At 44.4% G+C, this 16,900-nt stretch overlaps 1 protein-coding gene across 1 annotated transcript in view; it reads right to left on the reverse strand.

Annotated features, from left to right (window-relative positions):
* Positions 1-579: 579 nt before the first annotated feature.
* SMARCAD1 (SNF2 related chromatin remodeling ATPase with DExD box 1) overlaps positions 580-16,900 on the reverse strand; it is a 32,599-nt gene continuing 16,278 nt past the window's right edge. Inside the window, exons 8-24 of the mRNA XM_080344420.1 lie at positions 16,287-16,371; positions 15,023-15,402; positions 11,384-11,586; positions 10,405-10,495; positions 9,547-9,646; positions 8,944-9,003; positions 8,654-8,729; positions 8,078-8,213; positions 7,309-7,446; positions 5,962-6,057; positions 5,181-5,298; positions 4,886-5,007; positions 3,608-3,796; positions 2,609-2,727; positions 2,035-2,217; positions 1,304-1,413; positions 580-996 (exon numbers count right to left, since the gene is read on the reverse strand). Coding sequence (XP_080200546.1) covers positions 935-996; positions 1,304-1,413; positions 2,035-2,217; positions 2,609-2,727; positions 3,608-3,796; positions 4,886-5,007; positions 5,181-5,298; positions 5,962-6,057; positions 7,309-7,446; positions 8,078-8,213; positions 8,654-8,729; positions 8,944-9,003; positions 9,547-9,646; positions 10,405-10,495; positions 11,384-11,586; positions 15,023-15,402; positions 16,287-16,371 — 2,268 coding nt within the window. The 3' untranslated portion in view covers positions 580-934. The remainder of the gene's footprint in view (positions 997-1,303; positions 1,414-2,034; positions 2,218-2,608; positions 2,728-3,607; positions 3,797-4,885; positions 5,008-5,180; positions 5,299-5,961; positions 6,058-7,308; positions 7,447-8,077; positions 8,214-8,653; positions 8,730-8,943; positions 9,004-9,546; positions 9,647-10,404; positions 10,496-11,383; positions 11,587-15,022; positions 15,403-16,286; positions 16,372-16,900) is intronic.

Genomic DNA, 16,900 nt, shown 5'->3' on the forward strand with positions numbered 1-16,900 from the left:
AGCCCGGGATGGCGCCGCCTGGCGGACACAGCGCAGCACCGCAGCGCGCAGCGCCATCTCGTGGCCGTTCGGCGGCACCGCAGGGACAGCGAGGCCGGGCCCGGGGAGGGTGAACTTGTGTTTTCTGGACGGTTCGGCCGCATTTTCTTTAGCAAACAGGTGTCCCGGGGCTGCAGCAGCTCTGCCCAGCTCAGCCGCGCACGTTTGGCGGCACCGCCACGGATTTCCAGTCAATGCACCCTGGGCGAAAACTTCAATTGGGCCGGAATTCCGGTTTTATAATCAACGCCCTCACGCGACCGTGATTAGAGGGTAATGAAACACTGATCATTGAGCACTGCCGGATGAAGCCAAGTCAGTTCGAATGGAACATCTCGGCTCGTTTGATTCCCAACATGTGAGTTGTCACCACCCCCAAATTACGACGACATGAAAATATTTGGTTAATCTGTGGAATTTTATTCAAACAAGTTGATACAAAACGGTACGGTACATCAAATGAACCCAAACCAAGCAGAACCAGACTCAAGCATTGTCAAATAAGGCACATATAAAAAAATCTACACAAGTAATCCAGTGGAACAGACGGTTTATATATATATATATTTGGAGGTAGAAATAATTACAAAAATACTGACAAATCTTCAGCAGTAGCAGATTTGTTAAAACAAATAGTACTTAGGTCCCCATTTGGAAAAGTCAGCTGTAAAACAGCATTTTTTCAGCATCCCCTGTTGGCACATCTGGGCTGTTTCTGGTTTTAAGCATCAAAAGAATGCTACTGGTGTTTAAAATATCCAATACCATGAGGAATGCAATCGAAGGAACTACAAAAAGTTATAAATGTCCATAAAACTCATGGTCACAAGTGACGGAAGAGTCCTCGGGGTACAACGTCACCTTTCTGCCTTGAATTCCACAACGTATTTACACTTCAGAGACCTAAGGAAGCTTTTAGTAGTGTGGCTATATCTGCTGGGATGGTTCCTTCTTCTCCTGGGGAACAAAAACAACATTCCATAGAAACAGACAATATCCACGTTCCCAAAACTGCACAAAACCTTCTCCGCGTAGGAGTTTGTCATCGGTTCGTGGGTCGGGCTGAGAGCGCACACACCAAACCATCATCAGCATCAAACCTCCTTTCTCGGTTATTATTGCACGTGAAACAAAAAGACGAAACAAGCAGAAAAACCGAATGGCAGCAAAGAGATGAAAGGGTCATCTGCACCCAGTGCCCGGGCTGTTTCAGAGCCACACGTTGCAGCAGCCTTGACTCACGTAACCATGTGCGGAGACTCACCTGAATCTGCCGCAGTCATGTCTTGTTCTAACTTCAGTTTCTGCTGGCTGATTTTGAGCATGGATTCCTCAATAGTCCCCTTACTGATCAGCTTGATGACTTTGACTTCTCTGAAAAATAAACCCAAACCAGGGTAAATCCATTTTTGTTCAGCTCCTCTGGGTCAGCACAGAAGGGAAGGACGCTCTGCTTGGCAAAAGGGCCACACCAATTCCTTCTCGTTCTGCTGTGCTGCCAGAACACTTGTTTTCTGCATCACTGCCAGGCCTGTCCGGTCACAGAAACTCCGTTAACAGCATCCCCCTCAGTTGAAATACCGGTTACCAATTAGATCCTATCGGCTTGTTCTGCCAGACGACTCAAAAACAGCCCCTGGTTTCAGTTTTTACCACAGGGTGGCACTTTGGAGCTCAGAAACCTCCTGAAGGGACAAACAGCTTTGCCCATTGGCCCCAAACACTTTGGATCCGCCTTGAAACGGTTCCCAGCACCAGAAATGTGAGAATTACAGAGAATTTGAGAGAACTGGGTTAAAAAGGAGGAGACGGTGAATGAGGTTTGTTCTGGCAGCAACACCTGCTAAGACAATGACGATTACCCGCAAAGACCGGAGCTGGTTGGCCAAAATCTCTGCTTAAAAACGGAATATTTAATGACAAAATGTTGGGTTTTGAGCCTCTTTTGAGAGCTGCCTCCAAGGAAAGCCAAGCGCCGTAACTAAAAATCCCTACCTTGTCTGCCCTACTCTGTGGCATCGGTCTTCTGCTTGCTTATCGTTGTACGGGTTGCAGTCGATGTCGTGAAGAATGACGACGTTTGCTGAGGTCAGATTGATCCCCAAGCCACCGGCTTTGGTTGACAGGAGGAACACAAATATACCCATGTCTGTATTGAACTGGTCTATGAGCCGTATCCTGCGGAACACAAGAGTTGAATACAGATTTAGGAGGAGGATGACGGTCTTTTGAAAGGGAGGACAGAGGCGCTGCAAAGCAGCTCAGAGCTCCAGATGTTCTGCAGAAGGAAAAATGGTACCAATAGTCCTCGGCAGCGACCGGAGAAACAGAGTGACAGAGCCATAGCGCAGCGTGGAAGAAAATCCGGGGGGACCGCAGGATACAAAGAGCGAGTTGGAGGATTGGGAGGACTGAGGTACATGAAACAAACCCGAAATCCAACATTAAACCCCTTCCACAGTGGCCACACAACTCTACACGCTGGACAACAAAGGGGTTTAAGTCACGTCCTCCCCACCATGCACACGTATATTTTTCCCTCTCGTCTGCAGCAAAACAAGTCACGTACCGGTCAGAAATCTGTGTTTTCCCATCCAATCTAATGTATCTATGTTGCCAATGTTTTAGGAAAACTTCCAGGATATCCAGCATCATCGTGAACTGGCTGAACAACACAACTCTGTCCCCCTGGAAATGACAAAGCAAAACAAAAGGCTTAACACAGGTAAATTATGGATAACAGACTATACAAATACTTCACTGGTGGGACCACGTGATTTTACTTTGACTTAATTCCTACTTTTTCCAAGCTTAAAAGGCTAAGCTGGAATTAATCCACCCAGGGCTGAGTTTCAGTGAAGATGCTGTAACCAGTATTTCTGCTGCATCGATCCACCTTTTGTCAGCGCATTAGTTTGTTTAGTCACTTTGTGCTTAGGTGCCTAGAAATCACACATCAAATGCACACATGACAGACCTGCTCCGTCTAGAAACAACACAATATCTGCATTAAAAACTTAAATTTAAACTCTATTCCATATAATACAGAGCAGCAGCACTCTTCTGTCCGAAATAGTCCAACAAATGCACAATACACGCTTGTGCAAATGTAGGATACTCTGAAGTATTATGGTACGTGCTCACCTGGAAAATAAGCCAGTCTGAATCTGTGACCCAAAGCAGTGAGCTCTTCTTACCTTCACACTGGCTTAACACACCATTATTCTGGTGTAACAGTCTTATTCAACTGCCACAGAGAGGCTGACGAGCTGTGGAAATGAAGGCAGCCCTCTGTGCACCCAGAGAGCAGCGCTAACGCGGGATGAACATTCCGAAACTCAGAGAAACGGGAAAGCTGATTTCAGCTGCCTCTGAAGAGCCGTGTGTGGGCAGGACCGCACATCAAGAGCTCTAAGGATTGTTTGTAACGCTGCCCGTGCGCTAAATCACGTTGTAACACCCCACAACCGGGTTGCACATACAACCGGCAGGTGTTAATTTAACCAGCTGTTCAGAGCCACCCTTTAGATGGGCAGGAAAAGGAGTTTTGGGCGCCTGCAGAACCCACCTTCTCTTTGAAGTCGGCCAGGATGCGTTCCAGCGCCCTGAACTTCCCCGAATCCAAGATCTGATCCATGCCCAGCTTGTAGTCGCTGATGTGAGGATATTGCTTGCAAAGCAGATGCAGCTCAAAGTCCGTCATGACTGTCATGTCTTCCAAGATAAGGTCGGGGTTGGCGTCACAATGGGTGGGTTCCTGCGAGCGAAAAGGAAGGAACGCAATGCACAATTCCCACCAGGCAGGAAAGAAAAAGCCCAAACCGACACACAATAAACATCCAAACTTCCTGCAGGAACAAACAGCGCGACGAGACGCGGACAAATGCCGGAGCGTGGCTCACGCGAGCCAAAAAGAGATGAGCTCTGCACCCCCGGCTTTGTAGTAGAGGATCGTGTGTCACTGAGCTTTTACTACCAAAAACTAAGAAGTATAATACAGGCTCAACCTCCACAGCCGTTACCCAGATCCCATCAAGCCCTGTGACCTTTGAGCCCCGTATCAGACCTCTTCCCCTCCCCTAAAAGGGGGCCCGATCCTTGCACAGACGGTGGAAGACGTGGGGCGCCCAGCCCCAGATGTTGGGTGGGCAGGGGATGTCACGCGTGGAGGAGAGAGGACAAGAAAAGCCACATCTGGAGAGCACGACGGGACGAGGCGGAACAAAAATGGGACAAAAATCCTTCGCGAACCAACCAGTCGCTTCTTCCGTTCTCCCCAACCTCGACTGGCTTTATTTCGGAACAAAGCGGAAGGAATTGGGAGCCGGGGGCAGCTTTCTCAGAGCACTTCAATACTTGAGAGAAAAGCAACAACTTTCCCCAAACTCCACAGGCATGAACCCCAGCCCAATTCCAAAAAACAGCCCTCAAAACTGCAATACTTGTACCTTCCCTGGTTTAGTTCTGCACAGCCTGGATTTCTTGCTGCTCAGAAACTATGAATCAACTGCCCACTCAAGATCTTTTTTCATATGCACTTTGCTTTTGAATTTTCGGGTAGAGGGAAGAGGTGTTAAGGGGGAGCTCATGGGAAAGGAACTGACCGCAGTCCCACAGCTGTTGTCTCCATTCTCATACCCCATACAAAGATCTGTGTTAAACACATACAGAGCTTCATTAGACCCCTGCATAGACGCAGAGAAATACAAAGCAGCAGCAATGAATGCAGCTGGGCAGAGACTCACTTGGGACCAGAGGACTGAATAATGAAAATAATGAACATCTATTCAAGTTGCATCAAAAATTCGGAGAAATTAAGAACTGCTTCTGAATCTCATCGCCTCACCTTGAGCATCAGCGCGGACATTGTCCTGAGCTTGTCGGTCGTGTAATGCTGCCGATGCAGGAGAGGGTGATTTGCCATCTTCCTAAGTTGCATCATCACATTTCCCATGTCAGAGTTTTTCTCTGTAAACAAAGAATTTGACAGTTCACTCAGTACCGGAACTTACAGGAAGAAAAGAATCCCAGAGAAGATACGGTCAGTTTATGAGCATCAGACACTGGTACAAAGCGAGAGCTTCGCGACCGCAGCCGACAGACATCTGGGCGTGAAAAAAGGCACCGGGAGCCTCACACACCGTTGCTGTTGAAAGTCTTCTTGAGCTTGGTTAAGAGATCACAGTAGAGCTGTTCCTGCTTCTCAGACATGGCACATAGTTCGATGAGGTCTTTTTTGGGAGGTAGCTGTTTAAGGACCTGGCAAAATAAAAACACAGCAGGTAAAAACTGCACTGCAGGAACAGTCGTGAATTCTGCACTATCTCAGAAGCTGCTTTTAAGCTGCTCTGTTCCCAACTCCTTCCATTGGCTGCGACTTCACCGACTCAGCAGGACGCAAACTACTGCTCAGGTAACTACTGAGTTTTCCCTTTCTTGTATATACGCGATTCTAAATAGAAGAATTTAAACAGGCTTTGGATTTTGGAAGAAAAAAGAAACATTTTGATGATGGCAAAATAACTTACAACACACATTTCCAGTCATACACATGCACAAACACATACTCACCGCCTTTCAGTTACCTTTGTTAAAATAAAACATGGTTATTATAAAGTCATAAGTCTTTTTGTCATTAATGTGGAGGATTTCTCACTTCTCATCACTTAGATAGCACCGAATCATCTTCCAGTCATCTTTCCTGTCTAAAATGCCTAATTGTAAATAGCCAGCGAATAATGAGCATCGAAGCTGCAGCAGGTTCACGTTTTCACTTGAAAACTGCTAAAAGTTTCTCGCTCACCCTGGATAAACAGCTAAAACCAGCCCTGACAAAACCTGAGCTGAAATTCTATTCTGGGTCTCCCAGATTATCAGGCTTTTTGAGAATACGAACCCAGCATTTTAAAGATGCAACATTACCTCATCTTTGACTCTTCTCAAGATGAATGGTTTTATTATCTGCTTCGCATGGGCGATCCTCTCCTTTTCATATATGCTTTGTTCTTCAGCACTCTTCTAAGGGAAATAGTGCAAGGATTCGGTCACAGTGTGAAGTTTGCAGCTGTAACAACACTATCTTCACTATTACAACCTGATGAAACACCCGGCCAGAACAGACAGATCCAGTGCAGGGCCTCAGGGGCACTGCTGGGGCCGTATTATTCAATATATTCATCAACGATTTGGACAAGGGAACAGAGTGACTGTCAGCAAGTTTGCTGGTGACACCGAGCTGGGAGGAGGTGACATCGGAGCTGTGCTGCCATCAGAGACCTGGACAGGCTGGAGAGCTGGGCGGGGAAACATGTGATGAAATAGAACACGGGCAAGTGTGGAGTCTTGAATCTGGGCAGGAGCAACCCCAGGGTCAGTGTAAGTTGGGGAATGAGCTGTTAGAGAGCAGCGCAGGGGAAAGGGAGCTGGGGGTCCTAGGGACAGCAGGGTGACCATGAGCCAGCACTGGGCCCTTGTGGCCAGGAAGCCAATGGGACCTGGGGTGGATTAGAAGGGGATGGTCAGTAGGTCAGAGAGGTTCTCCTGCCCCTCTGCTCTGCCCTGGGGAGACCACACCTGGAATCTTGTGTCCAGTTGTGGCCCCTCAGTTCCAGCAGGACAGGGAACTGCTGCAGAGAGTCCAGCGCAGCCACCAAGACGCTGCAGGGAGTGGAGCATCTCCCGTGTGAGGAAAGGCTGAGGGAGCTGGGGCTCTGGAGCTGGACAAGAGGACACTGAGGGGGGACTCATTCCTGGGGACCAGTATGGAAAGGGGGAGTGTCAGGAGGATGGAGCCAGGCTCTGCTGGTGACAACCAGGGACAGGACAAGGGGCAATGGGTGCAAACTGGAACACAGGAGGTTCCACTTAAATTTGAGAAGCAACTTGTTGGGGTGAGGGTGGCAGAGCCTGGCCCAGGCTGCCCAGGGGGTTGTGGAGTCTCCTTCTGTGCAGACATTCCAACCCGCCTGGACACCTTCCTGTGTAACCTCATCTGGGTGTTCCTGCTCCATGGGGGGATTGCACTGGATGAGCTTTCCAGGGCCCTTCAACCCACCACATTCTGGGATCTAAGAGGACCATTCGTATTCTGAGATACTTTGTTCTGACACATTCTTACTTTAGATGGCTAATTTCATCGTTTCATTTTCTAGTTTTTCATAATTGCGTCACCCATTTCCCTAAGATACCAATAAAACACAAGTTATGCAGCAACAGCAGTGTTCTAGCAAAAAAAAAGCTATTTCCAGAAAGAGAATAGCTAATCCTTACTGCTTTTGAAGAGAACATCCTTCGGATTTCGCTCGTGCTGCTGCTGAACATGTGCGGCATGACGAAATTCAAAAGGGACATCAACTCCAACAGGTTATTTTGCACCGGAGTCCCCGTCAGCAGCAAGCGGTTCTTTGCCTGTTTGTGCAAAGCGGAAAACATTTGTCAACCGGGTTAAAAAAGAATACTGGCCCAAACAACGCAGCTCTGGAGAGCTGAGAAAACAACTTGATAAATGATAACTATTGAAACTTAAAATCAATTTCGATCTCGTGCAATAATTTCCTGTTTAAGTCACCAAAATGGTTTACAGATCGGTGGAGAACTGCGCACACTCCAACTTCAGATTATCCAAGAAGCCTGATCTAGATGTAAGAACAGCCTTCCTGGCTCTGCTGGGATCTTATTGGGTTGTTTTGTTAAATTATGTGCCAATTGTTCCTCCCATGTCGTATCTTCTCTAATGCTCTGAAGAATTTACGCACAAGTTTTGAATTACAAGCAAAAGCCATAGTTTAACCGCTTAAAGATCGCCTTCTTAAAAGTGGTTCTGATGAAAAGATGATGCTGAAAACTAAGTTGTAATAAGTGACCATAAGCATATAGTTACTGTACCAATAGCACAGTGCTAAAATCGCAGTTATTAGAGAAAGAGCGGTGCTCCAACTTTTCCCAGAAGCTGCAGACTCCGTTCTGTCCCAGCCCATCACTGCAAACCAGCAGAAACGGGAGTTTCCCCCCAACACTGAACAATAATTAAAGCTCTTACATTGATTGTCATGAGATGCTGGTAGCGCACAGAGCTCATGTTCTTCAGCATGTGGCCTTCGTCGAAAATTGCATAGTTCAGCTTCAGCCTGCGGAACAGCCCTCGGTCGTCTGAGCTGCTGATCGCACAGTTGTATCTGACAGAGAGAGACACACGTTTACTGTGAACACACGGCTATCACAGCGGTATTGAATTCCCTAAAACTGCAAAGAGATACGGACAGAATACACGAGGGGCACGACGTCAAACCCATCAGAACACGCTTCACTACTAGCAAATAATTAGAGTTTACTCGATGAGGCAGCGCTCTCCGTAACTTCCCAAAAACCTGTGCAAATCTATTACAAAGGAATACGTGTTCATTAGTATTTATTACTTAATAGAGAGACAAATAGTATCTAAAGCATCTGTTATGTACTATCTGCCACAGTATTAATGCAATTCTAGTTAATCGCCACCTGAAAACAAAACCCCGTTCCCTTCCCACCCCACCAAAATCCAGATGTGGCGTTTCTGTGCCACTAGAGGTCAGTGGAACCCAACCACAGCTCCCTGATGATTTAATTCTGCACTTACGTAGTCACAATCACATTGAAATCCACGGCTTTGTTATGAATGTCCACCCTGAGATGTTTCCGATCTTCTTGGGATCCTATGGAAGAGCCGCGCATGCAATGAGCACAAGTACTTCTATGTATACATTTATAATATATACCTATGAAAATTAAGACTGTCCACAGAAAGGCAGTCAGCAAGAGATGTGTATTTGAACAACTGTCTTAACGCCCCCATAAGCAATGATGTTTTCTCAGCTGACCATCCGAGCAATTGTATTATTAGGTTCATTTCTAAATCATGTTCCTCACCATAGTAAATAAGGATGTTGAGTTCAGGACACCACAGGTGAATTTCTCTTATCCAGTTATCTGTAAGGCATCATTAAAACAGAAAAAACCAAGTCATTTATGCTTTATTAAGTCTTACATATTTTCAGACGCATCTCAGGATTAAACCAAACATCTGATTCTTAAGCAAATCCCTCTAAATCCTCCTGAAGTTTAAGAAACTCCACTTTGGATTTGGATGTGCTCTGACACATTCTGTGCAGCAAGGAGGCAAAAAACCCCACTGAACGTCTCAAATGCCGTGAAACCGAATCCCGAGCACAGCCTGAAGCCTGGGAATTTCAGCCAATGTTCAGTCAGGAAAAAAGACTTTGATAAACACGTTCAAATTGTAACGAGTACTTTACTTTCTGTGAAGCACATTAAAAAAAACAAGTCCATGTTAGGTGTAATTAATTCAGCACAGGCACGCCTTCAGTGTGCTTTGCATTCCAATTCGAATTACTTAAGGCGCTGAAGATCACCATAAGAAAATCAAGTTTTCTTTCACAAAATTATCTGTTTCCCAGTCCGTCCATGAGTAGTTTTTTAAACAAACAAATGATTTTGAAGCATTTAACTTACCTAATGTTGAAACTGGCACAACTATCAAATGGGGCCCCTTATTGCCCTCTTGGTAGAGATAAGCAAGGAACGCAATAGCTTGAATTGTTTTTCCTAAGCCCTATGAGAAAACAAAGCCATTTAAATAAAATTTACAATCTGTGCAACATAATCATGTTTTGTACTTGTAAGATAAGGATGGTGTAGTGAAGATTATAAAATCGTTCAGTTTAACCACATTGTTTTACACAAGGCAAGCTCAATCACAATAAAACTCAATCATCTTTTCAGCTCAATATTTGAGCATCAAGGATTCATCTTTCCCATTTATAAAGATTTTCATTTTAGTTCAAATTCATCCCTTAAATCTTCAAAACTTTACCTACCCAAAACAGACCGTGCTGCAGACAAACAATTACCTGCAAACTAACTGTTTCTTTCCATTTGAGCCAATTGTACAAAGGATTCCGCAGCTATTTCCAAAGGGGAATTTAATAGGAAAATCAGATTTCTTTCCCACCAATACTCACTTTTGTGTTTTCCATACCATGGATTTACAAACCCATCCACTCACTCATGGCCTTTGAAACTGATGGGCAAATGTAGAAGATGGGGCTCACTACAACTAAATGCTGGGCAAGTAATATGAGTTATATTTGTGGGCAAGGAGCTATTAAAATGAATGGTTTGAGGGTAACCTGTTGTGGCAGAAACTGCAGCTTCTCAACACTTGGAGAACTTGTTTGCAATATTAATTACTTATATCAACTGAAACAAATGACTTAGAACCTGCTTGGGGTTTCTGGAAAATGAAAGGATTTAATGAAGTTATTTTTGCAAAGCTTTTAATGGTTCTTAAATAATTCATGTGGCACTTACCATTTCATCAGCCAATATGCCATTCAACCCGTGTTTATGCAGCAGCGCCAACCAGTTCAAACCAATCTTCTGATACGGCTTCAGCTCCAAACTGTTAAGAAATCAAGGCGAATGTGTTACCATTTTTAGTTGTTTCTCCATGAAGCACAACTGTACCCTTCTGTGATGAACCTAAGTCGAACATTACTTATATTTTACTGCACTCCAGGTCTCCTCGTGTAGTGAAAAGCACGAACTTCATTTAAGCGGCCACCTGAATACCAAAGAGCATTTCTGAACTTTCTAGGTAGTCAATCTGAACTTTCACACATCTCAAATGATCCAAATGAACGCCACAATAAATACCTTTCTTTTAAAATCAACGATCCACAACCAATTAACAGCAGTTACACAACTAATTGTCCCCCACCATACCCATTTCCATTCCTCCTCAGTTCTCTTTATTCCCAATATCCATTTGGAGATCCTTCCTAATTCACCTCTCTGAAATAAACCTTTCCTCCCTGGTGTCCCTCCCACCGAATACAGATTTCCCGATTATGTTGTATTAATACATCTGAATTCCTGACCGAGGTTTTCAGTCCGGCTGATAAACTTTACAAGTTTGCTCGGATCCACTTCAATTTGGCCTTTTTGAAATAGAAGGTCCCCTACAACAGCAGTTTGCTTTGATATGAGTTGACAACTCATGATCCAATCGCTCAGTGTTGGCTTCTACATTCATCAAAAACCGGAGCAAGTAAAACAAGGTATTGCGCACTGTTATATATTCCTGGGTGTATGTTCGTAACCTCCTCACCTGCTTTCCTGATGCACTTAAAAACATTCTATTGATTCCCTGAGTGTTGCACATCACTCTCCGATAGCTGCAAAGTGTTGAACACTTGCAACTCTACTTTCAGACATGACAGCTTTGAGAATCCCAGTCTTCAAGCATATCTTCTTATCAGACACCTAAGTATAAAAACGGGAAAGGTACCTCTGGTTCAGAGTGGAGGGTTGCTCGATGTTCCATCCGCATCCTCCATCCTCAGTAATCCTGGTTACTTGTTTCGTCAGTTTATTGGAAATCTCTTCGCATTTATTCATAAGCTTCAGAACCACGTCCCTCTCCTTGAGCAGGATCTTGCAGTTCCACACGATGTCTTCTGACAAGCCGGTAGTCTTTGTCATTTTTGCAAACTGCAAAATAATAAGCATTAAAAAAACATATGATGAAGTGAAGGTGCTACGGTCAAAACCCACGGCTGCTGCGGGCAGCAAGTCACTCAAGTGGCGGCCAACAACAGCATCCCAATCGCCTCAGAGCTCCAAATATTCCCTGTGCACATGCAAATCTGTGCACCCACACTGCAGGTCACCATTTCAGCTCCTCGCGCTCTACATCTTAGAATAAAATAGGCAATTTTAATGAAGAATTTCTAGTGTAAAATATAGGAGCAATGTACAGCACAACCTAACAGAAAACTACAAGGAAGAAAAGAATGCACTGATTATCATTCACGGGTGTATATCCTCCTAGAATTCCTCCTTTAGGAAAATTAAGGGTCGTATGGTCCAGCTATTGATTAATATTGCCGTATCAAAGCGTACAAAAGAGCGATGCCCTCTACTGACCATTTGCACTATTGGAGGTTTGGGGATTTTTCAGTGGTTTTGTTCCATTTTCAACAAAACGCAGAGTTTACCAACACTCAGGTGAAATCAGGCTAAGGCGCACGTGTCAACACTTGCACAGAAATCTCCTAAATAGACACCTCTACTTAGAAATAAAAAGAGACATAAAGAACGTGATTTTTAATAGATGATTAAAAAATTTCAACATTTGTTTTGATGCCTAAAGCTCTGGTTGGCATGAATATAAATCCCGTAATCTATAAAATAAAGGCGTGGGGAAAGAGGCCATCTGTTATTAACAGAAATTGTATTGTTTGGTGTCAGCACGCCCGCATTCACCTCCAAGTTACAACAAGAAAAGCTTCAGCCAGCGGTTTGCATGCGGAACACACGGAGTTACCCTGTCACGCACAACAAGGTGCAGATGCTCAAATGCCCCGGGTTTACCAGAGCTTCTGAACATCCTCCCGGGGGCCAGTTTTTAACCAAAGGGGGTGCAAAGATGCGAGACCATCACAGACACACCGAACCCCTAAATGGCCTTCACGTGGTGCAAAGTTAAGCCCGAGCTGAAGGTGATTTAGGGTTTCACTGCTGAAGGGTGCGAGGTGATCAACAAAGCCCAGCTCTGCTTCAAGCAGCTCCCATTTCTAGCCTGATGCATTTGTCGCTGTGGTGAGAGGTGCCTCTGGACTTCTTGCTAGTTTGGTTTTCATAGCACGTGTGGTCAAACAAAAAGAGAGATGATAAAAGAGCCGAAGTCACCCTCCGTTGAATGTATCTCTCCCGGCTCCTGTGCTACTGCAGTGCACAAAACACAAGGGACAAGTCAGTTCAGCTTCGACTGCTCAGTTCTCCCATTGCCTTAAAAGCGAGAAGCTAAATATACGTTATGTCAGAATTTCTACGTGACTTGGCGCATCAGTTTAACCTGGGTGTAATTTTTAAAAACAACAGGCATTGCTGCATTCACGAAGCTAAAAGAGATGGATTGTTTTGTCACTCTGCAAAGCAGAGAGACCAGAGGATACAGCAAATCTCACACAGACACGTTTCTATGCTAAAAGGAAACTCAAGGGGTTGACAGTCCTAAGACTTAAAAATCAAAACCATCGTAGCATTGTTACTAGATCAAGTTAAACATCTATCTTAAATACCTGTTCTAAAGAGTATTTTCAAGCATTCTTAACTTCCCCAGCTTGAAATTTGCTTAAACCCATCTGAAAAACATCTTAGTCCAACTTACAAAGCTCGTCTAGAATTTAAAAGCGTTTTTAATGCAGGTTTTCCTGGAATAAGGCGTTCCATCTAGAAATAAGTCGGCTTTAGTCTTAATCTCAGGCTGAGAGCCCTAAGATCTTCCTCAATTCTTGTCATAATTAAGAGGTGGTAACAACATCTAGTGCTTTACATTGTGTTACAAAATACACCATTAAAGTAAAAAGAGACCTTAAAACGAAGCCGATTTCTCTAATGCTCAAAATGAATCAGTTCTCCCCCTTATTCTACCACTCATTAATTAGTTGGAAAAACGCTGGGTGGCTGAGCTACCGCATCCTTACAAACATTTAAATCCACACCGATACCAAACATCTGCTAAAACCTGCTGCAAACTGCTACCCTGGGCAAGTATTCACAATATTACACAAACATGTGGTGCTGACAGCAGCAATCTTTATGAGAGACACATCTGAAACGCAAACAGGCCCATGCAGCTTTTTTTCTGTTAAATATTTTACGGGGAGAAAAAGGAGAAGAGCCCTGTAGCAAATATTTCTGCGAAGAATTAAGCTCAGGCAAAATCCAACACGTTTCGAAAGGAACGGCCGTATGACAGATGTTGTGTGAGAAGCCAAAGGCTCGGGGCAAAACGGATTTCTTGTGCAGCATACCTGTACCCTGGGTTTTTTTTCAAATATCTTCCTCTTTTCTCCCTCCCTTGCAACACAACATACAAAGATCGCTTTGTTTTCCCTTAAAAATCTGTTTAGTGTATCTTATTGTTTGTGGTAAAACACTTCACCCACCAAATAATAAATGTTGTTGTCTTACACATATTGAAATGTGTTCTGCTCTGAAAAAATACAGACAGATCTCGCATACATCAGTGGGGGAAGTTTCAGAGCAAATACTGATGAAAACCCACGTCAATTATTCTGTTAAAGGGCCTACGTTCAGTTACTGGCTTAAAATCCAAAGCGCTAACAAATTAAAACGAGACAATGTGCTGTAATGCACTTCAAATTTCCTACCAGGACGCTGCTCTTACCAGGTCTGATGTCTTTGCAGTTAACTGAAACTGCAGGAAATGTGAAGGCAACAAACATTTGCAAGTAACATCCCAGTGACGGTAGATAATCTACTTACCAAGAGAGAGCGTGTTCCCATCTGCTCTGGATTCTGGTTCAGCCTCCTGATGCTTTACCTCTTATTAATAAAAACGGCTCGCTCCACTAAAAAAATGGCTGCGTTGCTCAGCCAGCAAAACCATGCTAGAGCTGAAGGAGGTTAAGGAAAACAAACCAAAAAAAAGACGAGTGTTTCTTGTATGAAAAGATCCAAGCTGGCAGCTTCAATCATGGAGCTGCCCTGGAAGCTGCTGCTGCTGTTCAGGTGTCTGCAGAAAAGGTCCTGCCACGTTCTTGCCCCTCCTGCATGGCTTTTCAGCGACAGGAGCTCAGAACAGCCTAGTAAACACCTCCTTCCCAACGGAGAGCTCTAATTTCTTCTTCTGCAGTGAAAACAACCAACTTTCCCAGCTCCAGAGTGACTGACGGTAATGTCAGCCAATTAGCTCGAGTTTTCCAGGAAAATCACCCCTTAATTCATTCAAAAATCAGGTCATATGACACTATTTGAAACGCTATTGGCTTAGGAGGAACGGAGCATTTTAGCCTAATCGGGATAAGGCCACCCATCTAAGGCTCCCTGGGCTGAAGCTGCCTTGAGTCTCAGCAGGCTGGGGAAAGGAAAGGAAAGGAAAAGAAGAATGCGGACCTACCAGAGCCTCCCAGCTGTTAAAGGGCCGGAGCGCGATTATCTTCTGAGCCTTTTTCTGAGAACACTGGGGGATCAAAGCCAGTTCGCTCAGGGAAGCATCCTGCAGGAAGCTGAGGATTTTGGCTCGGTAGCCGTCGTCCATCACCTCGTTGCCGCTGCTGTAGTCCTCGTCAAGGGAGCTGCCGCCATCGTCCGAGGCCGACTCATCCTCCGAGCCTTCTGCTTCTCTTTTGCTGCTCCAAATGCTCTTTTTGCTTTCGTCCTTTTTCTGAAAGCCGTTCCGCTCGTTCTGCTTTGGCTTCTCTTTGCCCTCGTTGCTTGTGCTGTTGGCGGAGGCTTCGGTCCAGTCGGAAGCTTCGCTTTTGGGGGGAAACTCCATGCCTGTGCGTGCAATGTAGAAGGCAACAAGTCAACGCGTACTGGTTGAGGGGATATTCAAACACAAGGTTCTTCCAAAAATAAAACAAATATAACACACAATTCTAGTATTTAATACACAACTGAACAGCAGGCGTTACTAAGAAAAGAGGAGAAAGCACAACACAGGTCTGTTTAAAACACGCAAACAGCACCGTGAGCGTAACATGAGCAATGCCAATCTGTGCGCTGCTCAACTAGCAGGAGGTTTTATGCAGCTCTCTCAAAATGTAGATGATCAACACTCTGTCATGTGTGTGAGCTACAGAAACTCTGAGGTAAGAGCCCATAGATCAAGAGCTCTGATCTACGGCCGGGCTGAGATCCTGGTCCCATCCTGCCCGACTGCAGAGATACTGACTCTGCTCTGCTTTCACCAGGAAAATCAGCCATTCTTTCCATCCTAATCGATCTCAGGATAGCACCAGAGGTGGGACAACAAAAAAACACACCTGTTAAAGAACCTGGAAGAGCAATGTGTTTCCAACCAAAATAACCCTGCTGTCTTCAAGTAAGATACAGGTTATTTAACACAATGTGAATGTCAGCTTTGACACACTTCAAAGTATATTTTATTAGATGCCTATAGGTAATTACAACTTCTTATGTAAATCTGTATTAGCAAGGCAAAGAGATTTTACTCTACTTACTGAGCAAAAGATGAAATTACCATGAAACTTAAAAATACAGAAAAATGAGTTTCGTTCTCTTACCCTCCCCATAATACTGATTTCGAGTATCGATGCAAGTTTCTAGACATACTGTCAGGACTGTACATTAGAACAGATTTATATCGTAAGTCTGTTTGTTTTATCTTGAGATAAAATGGATTATAAATCTGTCTTTACCCTCATCGTCTTCTGCAAACACTCTCAGGGCCTCCAGTGCTTCGTGAAACACCCAGTTATGTTCCTGAAGTACATCTCTCAGCTCCTAGTAAATTAGAAGACATTTTGTATTGTGGTAAGGTAAGCAAAAACTACATTTCTGTACGTAATAACAAGGCACTAACATTTAATTGCACAAGGCAGAGAAAACCCCCGTAAATCCTATTATTCATAACAAAGGAAACCAAAAAACCCTTCACTTTATCCTGAGATGCTCAGTCTAGGCAGAGCTGCTCCACTTTTCAAAAGGGCAAGAACCCACAGAAACAAGCTTTGCTTCCAGCAATTTAAAGCACAGTATTAAAATGCCCTGAGCAGTTGCTGAGTATCTTCAGATGCTAAACTAATACAAAGTACACACTGTATCTCGTTGTCCAGGGGAGAAGAGCGTGGGCCAGAGGGATGGATAATTTCCTCATACGTTTTTATAACAGGTCGTCAAATCTGACTGTGCCAGGCTTGTCGTGGCACCAAAGAAACTTCCATATAATCCTGATTACATAAAACTGCTCTCAATTAATGGCAATATTACATTCCAAAAGCAGCAACAGGGAAGACCTTCCTACCCTGGGCTC

Source organism: Nesoenas mayeri (assembly GCF_963082525.1).
Source record: "Nesoenas mayeri genome assembly, chromosome: 4".
In the NCBI taxonomy this organism is placed as follows: Eukaryota; Metazoa; Chordata; class Aves; order Columbiformes; family Columbidae; genus Nesoenas; species Nesoenas mayeri.